This window comes from Athene cunicularia, assembly GCF_003259725.1.
Source record: "Athene cunicularia isolate RWA chromosome Z unlocalized genomic scaffold, athCun1 chrZ_part1, whole genome shotgun sequence".
In the NCBI taxonomy this organism is placed as follows: Eukaryota; Metazoa; Chordata; class Aves; order Strigiformes; family Strigidae; genus Athene; species Athene cunicularia.
In genome coordinates this window covers 18,294,887-18,304,849 of record NW_020799142.1, presented here as the reverse complement: position 1 = coordinate 18,304,849, position 9,963 = coordinate 18,294,887, and the positions used below count along the sequence as shown (strand labels likewise).

At 40.4% G+C, this 9,963-nt stretch overlaps 2 protein-coding genes across 4 annotated transcripts; both read right to left on the bottom strand.

The window, feature by feature from the left end:
- Positions 1–2,099: 2,099 nt before the first annotated feature.
- LOC113489541 (molybdopterin synthase catalytic subunit) lies at positions 2,100–9,792 on the bottom strand. Of its 2 annotated transcripts, XM_026865327.1 has the most exons (6): positions 9,667–9,792; positions 7,148–7,294; positions 5,911–6,046; positions 4,901–5,054; positions 3,395–3,518; positions 2,100–2,207 (listed from the first exon to the last, which is right to left on the bottom strand). In XM_026865327.1, exons 3-6 carry the CDS (start codon positions 6,029–6,031, stop codon positions 2,139–2,141), a joined length of 468 nt encoding a protein of 155 aa, XP_026721128.1. In that variant the 5' UTR covers positions 6,032–6,046; positions 7,148–7,294; positions 9,667–9,792; the 3' UTR covers positions 2,100–2,138. The 2 variants fall into 2 exon arrangements, with proteins under 2 accessions (XP_026721128.1, XP_026721129.1); XM_026865328.1 differs by lacking the exons at positions 7,148–7,294; positions 9,667–9,792 and adding an exon at positions 6,939–7,050.
- Positions 2,128–9,872, bottom strand: LOC113489542 (molybdopterin synthase sulfur carrier subunit-like). 2 transcript variants are annotated; one of them, XR_003400052.1, is made up of 6 exons: positions 9,667–9,872; positions 7,148–7,294; positions 5,911–6,046; positions 4,901–5,054; positions 3,395–3,518; positions 2,128–2,207 (listed from the first exon to the last, which is right to left on the bottom strand). XR_003400052.1 is itself a non-coding variant. In XM_026865330.1 (3 exons), exons 1-2 carry the CDS (start codon positions 9,855–9,857, stop codon positions 7,168–7,170), a joined length of 318 nt encoding a protein of 105 aa, XP_026721131.1. In that variant the 5' UTR covers positions 9,858–9,872; the 3' UTR covers positions 3,407–3,518; positions 7,148–7,167. The 2 variants fall into 2 exon arrangements, 1 of the variants encoding a protein (XP_026721131.1); XM_026865330.1 differs by lacking the exons at positions 2,128–2,207; positions 4,901–5,054; positions 5,911–6,046 and having other exon boundaries at positions 3,407–3,518.
- Positions 9,873–9,963: the final 91 nt, after the last annotated feature.

Genomic DNA, 9,963 nt, shown 5'->3' with positions numbered 1-9,963 from the left:
TGGTCACTGTGGGGAAGTACACAATTATTCTTCCCTTCTTTTCTGCACCCTCCTTCCCAGCTGCATTGCTGATGGGGAAGGTGCACTTAAGGTCACCCTAGAGAAATCTTCCAGGAGGCTGCAGCACTAGAGAGACACTAATGCAACACAGAAATTGCCCTTAATCATAGTGCACCAAGTACAATTTAACTGTTCTAAATACTACTGTTTTTCTATATCAGAACACACCACCATTAAGTATGCAAGCACTGCACAGGTTTTACTTCATTCATAAACCATCCACTACAAGGCAAGCTAGCCATTTATTTTTGTGAAATTAAAAGACTAATTAGTTGCATGGTAACAGCAAACATGAACATAGAAAAATGAACAACAAAAATGGGAATAAACAGAATTATTTGATGGAGGAAGTGATCTGTAGCCAGGATTCTGTACAATTCCTGGTAAAAATGACTTTCAAATAGCAGAGGGCTTCTCCAACCTACAAATCAAAGGAAAATTCAACCTTGAACTTGCTCAGCTCTGCCTAGATCATAGGGTCCACACGGTTTGGAGGATGTGTATGTGTAAGCATGCAAGGTGCAGCTGCTGTTCTGCAGAGGAAGTACTCACTTCCACTGAGAAAAGCACATCAGTAAGTTAACCACACAGTTTAACAATGCTTCTGTCTGAAGTTGTGTGTTTCATTGGGGTTTACTTAATCCAGATACAGTAACCATCACTAAGTATTAAAACTGATTAAGATCGCTGTGGGAAAAAAAATCATCCCTAGTCTTCTCATTTTAATATTTGCAGCTAGCAGCTGTTTGTAGATTTTTACTGCAGACACAGTGAAATGGATTATACAGCTGAGAATTAAGTGTTATGTGATGCAATGATACATAAATTTGAGCAAATAATTTTATTTTATCTCATTTCCCTTCCTTTGTATCTATCTTGTCTACATTGATAATGATAACTAGATAAAACTGCCTCTCAGCATTAGTAAAAATGCCATACACAATGGGACTTTGAACTTATACATATGATAACATCTAAACACTATCATGACCACTACAATAATATCAATAAAATGATCTTACTCAGATGAGCTGCCCATTGTTTCCAGGAAGCACAGGCATACTATGTCAGTCTTTTTCTCTTTTAACTAGGTTTCGAAACAGAACAAGAGGAAAACTGCATTAAAATAATAAATGTGAATATAAATGCATATATAAACTGCAAAAAGTTGAATAGATTCACTTTCCTTTGAAAAACTAATCCATTTCAATGATTTTGAACCCTAACATGTCTAAAATCAAACTAGTAAAGCTAATTAAACTTACAGTTGTCTGTAATAATAGCTGGCTTTTTTTTTTTTCCTTGCAGCAACATGCAATTATACAGCCAAAAACCTTCAAAATTAATCATGTCTAGACATCATTATGCAGTTACAGGTTTGCATGTTACTGCTAGTGCAAATTTGTTGCTGGTATCAGATCTAACTTTGAATCAAGGTCTGTCCATGTTCTTTTTTAATGCAATGGACTTGTAGTATCAGCTGCACAGTAAAAATGTTTCTGTGAGACAGAGCTGCTGGAAGGTAACCACTGCTAAAAAGTTAGTAACTCTCGGGTATAGTCTGTATTTTCTTCTCTATCTATACCAAAATGTTTAATCTACTTCGAGCAGCTTTCATGTTACAAGAATATGAACACAGCATAAAGCTTGCAAATTGATCCTACAGTCACACAAAATTAAACTACTCAGGCCTTTTTTTAAGATTTTAAAAAAAAAAAAATCTAACTGTCCTGTTCTGACCTCCCATGCAGACAGTCCTTACAGACTATCAATGTAAAGGTATTAAAGCAGTATATATCACAGACAACTAAACAAGTCTTGCAACCAAGAATTTTAGAGGCGTTTGTTTTAAAAACTGACTCCATGTTAAAATGTACAGAGATGATTTCAAAGGAGAGTCAAGAACACCTAAACCCCCTAATTATTACTAATTTATTTCATTCAGTCCTAATTAAATTATTCAGATTGAAATGTCCACCACAACTGCTTAAAAACATACAGATTGTCTGTAAAAACAACTCAAAGCTAAACCAGTATGCTCATTAGGAACAGTAACACTTTATTTTAAAAAAGTACAGTTATTTCTCTGAATTTGTCCAAAAGCATTCCTTGTTTTCTTTCCAAGAATATTCACCCTCATAAATCTCCTGTAAATATAAACAAAGAATGGGAAATATTGTGAGAGTCTGCTACATACAGCCACAAGCCAGGCCAAACAACTCAACAGCCATCCTGCTATTATTTAGTGTTCACAACAGGACTACACAGCACTTCACTGGCAAAGAGAAAAGAGAGCAGCACCCTTAGAACATATTGACTTACATGTGGGCAGATGCTGAACCTCAGGCTGAGCCCCAATTAATTTTAGAAGTGCCCATCTATGCTGAAGTTAATTCAAGAAATATCTAGAAGAAATTATGTAAAAGCTGTAAAGTACACAGCACTTGTGTCTGAAACTGCCCTTTTTACTTGCTGCCATATTAATTTACTGTACCATCATTTTTAGGAGAGTATTAAAGTGTGTACAAAATGTCAATGTTAAAAAAATTAAAATTACAACAATACACAAAATACAATAAGCATGAGATCTTCAGGACAGACTGGACTACTAGCCAGCAGCAGTCCAGTCCTAAGAGGCAAATTCAGCAAGAGTCTGAGTCCCTGGTTATTCCTTCTGAGACCACAGAACTCCAGTCTCCTGAAAGAGGTGTCAGAAAAGTGGAGTAATGTGGAGAACGTCACTGTTACCACATGTCAAGTTCTGCCTCAGAAAGGCAGCAGAGATAATGCTCATTACTTGCACGCTATACTGGTTATGTAATGAGGCTCCTCCTAGACCCAGGCTGGTCTCTCCACACACTGTGTGCCCATACTAGCTTTGGGACCACTGTTCATTCCTTCATTGTGTGCTGTTGCTTAATGTTTGGGCTTTCTCAAGGCCACAGAGATCAGGGGAAAACAGAAAGACAAGAAATACCACTTTTACTTGCAAACTGCAATGCTGTCCAAAGCAAAGCTGACTCAAAGCTCTTCCACAAGCCTATGCAGAACTGAGAGGAGAGCTCAGGGCTCCTGCACTTAGACCACAGGGTGGTGTTAAAAGGAAAAGGAGCTGAGTTGTACAGGCAAGAGAGGGCCTTCTAGGTGCCGAACCCGCCACAGATGGGCCTGGCTGCATCAGAGAAAATTCACTGCTGCTAGACACTGGCATCCTGTCAGGAGCAACTGCTGCCCATAATGCTTCAGCTACTTCCCTTAAGAGCAGCAGCAGCCTTTAGCCCAGCTGCCTAAGACTCTAGCACAGACCAAATATCAAATTTGTCCCCAAACATACCTTCTTCCATATTGGGACGGATGCTTTTAAGGTATTGATGCAGTACATTACAGCTTCAAGGGATTCTGCTCTATGTGGAGAGGAGATTGCAATAATTACACTTGCTTCAGTTACTGGAACCACACTAGGGAGAGAAGAGGAACAACAGCAACTTTAGCTAATGTTTAGCATAAAGAGCACCCAAAAATTGTGGCCATGTCATGTCAGTATTCTGGCCACATGCTCTCCTGACTCATTCATACTAAGCAAGTGTCAAGCCATGTCCAGAAGATGATACACTTTTTAAAAGAAAGAAAACCACAACCAAAACCAGTACAGATGTGAGAATTCCATGCTTTAGAATAAATAAACCCAGCAGACATAGGCTTTTTTCTTCTACCCTTTTTTTTAAATAACGTCTATGGAATTAAGAGGGGAGAATCGATAACTTGCAACAACACATAGGAACCTCACTGGAAATGGGCTTAATAATGAACAATAAGTTAGGAACAGGCAGTTCTTATCTGAAAACCTAAGAAATCATCTCAGTTTGCACAACAATTTGGGAAAGAAGAAATTAAGGGCCTCAAACTATGCAGATTTTGCAAAGGAACTTATTTTTTTACAAATTCTGATTTCAAATGATGCTTTTCCTGTTAGGTGTGTTGTTCTCCAAACTTAACAGAAGTAGCACAAGGTCGTGTTTTTCTCCACAAAGAGTAGTACTCCCAAAAGCTGCCTCCCAACCATACATCTATAGGAAGACTCCTCTGGCAAACAGTTCATAGGAAAAATCTAAGCTTAAATGCTTTGAGCTGTCCGCAAAAGAACCACTCTCTCAGTTGACTGTCAAGGAAATATAAAGGAAACCATCTCCCCACAGATAATATTTGCAATCATCTCCTAAGTTCCTTCTGCTGAGAGAAAAGGAAACAAGCATTTGAAACACTCTGCAAATCCTGCCCGTTTCAGTGAGAAATCTGATGAACAGTGAAGACTCAGAAGTATGTCAGATACTTGTATTCCATGTTCTGAACCCAACAAAAAATGCTTATCCAAGACTCGAGGAACAATAGGAGGTTTTCCAGTAAGCATGGCTGACAATTACCCTGCCTCTCCCCCTCTCCGTAGTCTAAACTTTCAGGTTCCCTATGGCATAATTCGATTTAAATCTGACAATAAAAACATTCTGCAGCACTTCAATGGAAGAGAGAAGAAAAAAGAAAGTGCTGCCAACTTCACCTCTTTTGAAAAAGATAAAACAAGCCAATAGCCTCTCCTTCCCTGAAATGAAATCTCAATCTTATCTTCACTTTCAAACCATCACACCAGCATCAAAGATCCTGCAGGCTCCAACAAACACTATCAATACATACATTTTTGAAAAGACAATTTCTGAAACAGGTCTGAAGCTAAAGTTTGGTTCTGCAGCCAGCTTTCCTGCTCCTGCACCTACGTAAGCACAGCCATGCACCACACAGGGATTAATATTCCACTTCAGGAAGGATGGGGTCTGGCCATACATACCCAAGTCTATGATGCACTGCAATATGTTTGACTGAAGGCCATTTCTGTCTAACATCTCTGCAGATTTTCTTTATTTCAGTCTCTGCCATTGACATATATGCTTCATACTCCAAGTGAATCACTTTTTTCCCTTCAAAATTATTTCTTGTAGTACCTAAACACAAATGATTTATCAACCAAAAGCAATGAGTAAATAAATATGTATTATATATTTATATTCTATATTATAGTATATTATATATAAATACTGATTAAAACCCAGGATCTCCTGCTACAGTCAAGGTGAGCACTGTGCAAATATAAATGAACTCCTCTAATCACAACTGTGTCGAGAAATTCTTTGAACAAGAGAAATCTCTAATATACAAGAATTCAGTTTACACATTACACATCTGCAGCCTGTAATGCCCGAGGCTCAGACATCTTCTGTGGTAACTGCTAAAGTGCTGTTACTGCATTTGCCCATGCAATGTTTAAGTGCTCAGTATTTAGGAGCCCAGTAGCACTAAGGTTTAAGTACAAAGGGATTTCAAGATCTGTACCACATACATTAAGTAACAGGACAAAGTTACCATCCTTGACCTTCACCAGGCCACGGGTAAAACAGCACTTTACTTTCAACCAAGATCTGAGTTGCAGGAGCTTTCATACAGTGTGGACCTGTGGTTGGCATAGCCACAACATCCCACTTTCCACCTTGAAAAAGTTGTGTCCAAAAGGATGGGAGAATAGCTCCCAAGAAGTCCTGTACCCCAGAGCTGCTGTTCTGTTCAACCTTAAGATGGCCACACCAGCAGAGTAGCTTCTCTTCACTTTGTCCCAGTACAACTGTTCAAGAGCTGCCATAGTCTTGTTCTAAATAATTCAGAACGTGTTCTCTAAACATGCTGGGTTCAGTCCAGGAATTTATTTATTTGAGAAGCACGAGTTTGGAGTGTAGACAATCTAGGTTCCATTTATTAAGACAGTTAAACACATTGAGAGATCCAGCTCAGAAATACTAAACTCACCAATGAACAGAGATACTGCCCCACAGCATGGTGAAATGACCAGCTCTGACACTTCATTTACAGAGAGCTTTTCAGACTTCAGCTTGATAAAATCTTTTGGCACATCTTCGCCTTCATCCATAGCTCGCTACAAAAGCTGAAAGCAAACAGACTCTGTTGCTGGTTTTGGTAATACTAGCACTGATCGACTGCTTTTTATCAAGTGCTGATGCCCAAATTTATGCAGAAAATATGCACCATCCACTTCTTCACCCCAAGAGACCAGCCTCCATGGTAAACTGAGTTCTCAGCACAGTTGATGGGAGAATATTAACTGCAAACATCAAGCAATGACCGGTTTTTTAATGCATACAGGTTTCTTCCTGGTAGGAAAGTTTGGTCCAATAGGATGAACTAGTCTGAGGCCCCAGTTTAACAGTAAAATCAACCAGCAAGGATCACTGTGCTAGTACATCTGTGGTAAGATTGTTGGTCCCTCCTCCTTATCTTATATCAAAACCAAACACAGTTTGAAACAGATTTCTGATAAACACAGAGTTCTCATCCTAAAGTTTAATATACGCTCCAATACATTCAGGAGCTCATACTATCAGCTCATACTATCAGGAGACACTTCTAATTTCTCTAAGTAGAAATCAGTCATCAGTTCACCTAAGAATGAGGAGGAAAATAAGTCTTTTGAGAATGGAACAGCTGCAATAAATACACACTTGAAAGCATGCAAAGAAATGAAGCTATTCTAAGGACACCTGATCCTTTGACAGCAACCAACAGAACAAAACAAAAAAAAAAGGGGGGGGAGGGGATGTTTAGCAGCAGTCAATTCTTCTTCCATATCATCTTTTCTGTTAAAAAGTGGCAGAAGGTTTTTCATTATCATATTATTTAGGCAAGCTGGTTAGCTACTGGCAGCCAAAAACATCTACAAAAGAATAACAAGACCTAAACCCCAAATTCAAAACAATGCCTGAGCTCTCTGGCAATTTTCTTCTATATACTGCATATGTTTTAATCATTTATTGGTATACCAGCTTATAGTTCCTGGTCAGCACAACAGCTCTCTCCAGCAGGAAATGCAAGTTATGCTCTCTCAAAAGAGTACTGGGGCGGAGGGAGAGACTTGCAATCACATCTCTTGACCTAAACAAGAAAAGGTTATTAGAACATTATACAGAATCCACAATATATTTTAGTACAGAGTGCCATCCACAGAAAAAAAACAGGAAGTGATACCTACCTAACAGAACCTGGGCAGATTCAGCCTCCACTAATTGGTGGGATGATGGCAACCTCGTCTCCTGGCTGTAGCACCAGGAGCTGATCTCCAAGAAGCACGTACTCCTGCTGAACAGCAAAAACCACCTGATCCCGGATGACAGCAAGCCTGAGGGGGATTGGCAGGAGCACAAATAGGTTTCCAAATAGTGTGTTTGCATTTAACCATGAGATTCCATTAAATAACAAACTGGTACACAGTCTAGATTAGCTTGGGTAAATACCACTGAGACTTACACAACCCTGCTTCCAATACACTTCCAAAAATACAACAAACACCCACCTCCTACTCTTGGATTTTCTTCTGGTGGCTAACAAGAAACCAGCTGAGTATAATTTTCGGAAGTCAGGAACTGGATTTGTCGTAGACTTACATCAGAACTAACCAGTGTATACCAGACCCACTTCAGCAGCTTCTAACACAGAAAAGGTAACTTAAGAGGTAGCAACTATCCAATCTGGGATTTGAAGGAAACGTTCGCCTGATTCAGTCTGGCTGGACTGGAGCAGTTTTCCTACATAGCAATAAGCTTATGGGATGCTGTTTGTGAGGTCTCACAAAGATTCAGTGGTCAAATGGTTGCTCTTGTGTAACCTCACAGTTTACAAGGCTTTGGGTCTTCTGTACTTACAGGTCTGACATTTGCTATAAGAAGAGGCAACAGAACTAAGAGAGCAGATGTGTTTTCTGGCAGATCTTCTATATATTTTTTGATTTCACATCTGTGAGATGCCACTGTCAGGGTCCACAACTCTGGATACCGTGAGGCACAAAGTCACTTTAGTGCTGTGAGTATGAGGGCAACAGCAGTAAAACACCAGAAGAAGAATGCCAACATTTTACTTTAGAAGGTGCAAGTGTGCAAATTATTGTTTGAGACACAAAATCTGGCAGACAGTAGAGAGCTGTATTGTCTAGAAACAAGTAAGCACGCCAAATGGGTACAAGTAAAAATCATCTGATTTCCCAGCAGCCAGATAGACAAAAGTAGGCAAGGCACAGACTGAGCAAAACACAGTAGCACTGACTCAGAGGGCATACTGAAGGGAAGGACTCTATGAAAGTCACTGAGGAACTGAGCACAACTATGTAACTGAAGGGCTCATTAGAACGATGGGCTCCAATTAATGTCACTTTTAAGTTAATTCACTGGGGAAAATGGGTGGAACAGAAGAGCATTGTCAACTACATTCAAGCTGCAGTTTGAACATCCATTAGCAATGCGAATAGAAGTCTGTGGTCAGTGCCCTACAATTATGCTGAGTTTTTCCAGAAAAGTTAGGAACAGAATCATTTTCTAAGAAGGCTGCTGTGAAGTAACAGCACGTGCAAAATGTACTGCCCCAAGACATCATTCATGAAAAGACAAAGTTGACAAACTACGGCAAACCAACTAAAGGTGCTGTTGCTGCATCTGACACCAAGTAAAAGGCTGCAAAGTAAAATACACTCATTCCTTACTGCCTCCTCCTCCAAAACACACTTAGTCTCATTTCTCTGTGAGGAAAAGGCCCCTGGTCTAAAGTTTGGTAAGAGCTTCTCATCTGGAACCAGATACCATTGCTAATAGTTGGGTTGGTTTTTTTTTCACAGATTTTGAGAGTAGATTTGATACAGAAGGGTGGTGCCTAAAGGAAGACTTTGACACCTAAGTCCAAAGGGACGTAAATTCCAGTGCATTCAGCATTAAATCCTGAGGACCTCAATCACTGTTATACCTTGCTTTTTTTTTTTTTTACTCCCCCCTCCAAAACGGTGCCACACTTCTATCAGACTTATTCCTGACAGGACTCAGTCTTAACCTCAGGGGGGATTCTGCTGACAATCCCCAAAGAGCACCAGCGCTGCAGGGGTCCTTACTGCACACACCTAGCACTCCATCAGGACCAGACTCCCTATGAAATTCAAACCATCAGTGAGGAGCAGAGGAGGCTGAAATTGGCTGACCCCTTCTCCTATGTAAGGGCTGAGTGGCTGGAAGGCTGTGTCAGGGTTTCAGTTCCCTTCCTGACCTGACTTACAGAGTGTACCATAAGCCCAGACTGACAGCTGAACAAGTGACCAAAACCACCTGCACATTATCATGAATTTCTTAATTATTGCCCTGGCTGTGCTTGATCCCTTCTTGAGACACCTCACCTTCTCCACAGGTTAATATAACATGTCAGTTTTCACATACAGCAGAATTACCTCACTGCAGCCCTCCTGGACAATGGGCCTCCTGTCTTAAAGTATCCTGCAGGCTCCACTTTTGGGTATATTCACTGGATCTAGTCTTTCCTTGCATATACATAAAGCTACAGCACTTCCAACTGGTCAAAACACAAAACGCCTCCTGCACGTTACAAGAATAAGGTAATGTCACTGCTTTTATGGTAATAACGTGTACCAGCTCAAGTACAAACGCTTGATTTGCCATTACCGAGAAACACCCAACTGTGTTAAACTTTGGGCACCTCAGCAGTAGCTTTCCCGAATACCTTGGGTGAATCTTGACGATCTCCTCCCAGAGCTGCAGAGAGGTGATCTGCCGCGGCACCGAGAGAGTCTCGCAGCGCAGCCCCGCCAGCTCAGCGCTCCTGGCGAAATACAGCACCGAGACCTGCGCGGGGAACAAACGCCGATCAGGGGAGCGCGGCCTACTGAAAAAAAAAACCACGCTACCGCACATTAACTTCGCCGAAAATAATAAAACAAACGGCTGAAAGCAAGACAGCAGGAGGAAGAGCTTTCCCTGGCTTTTTTTTTTTTTTTTTTTTTTTTTTTTTTTTTTTTTT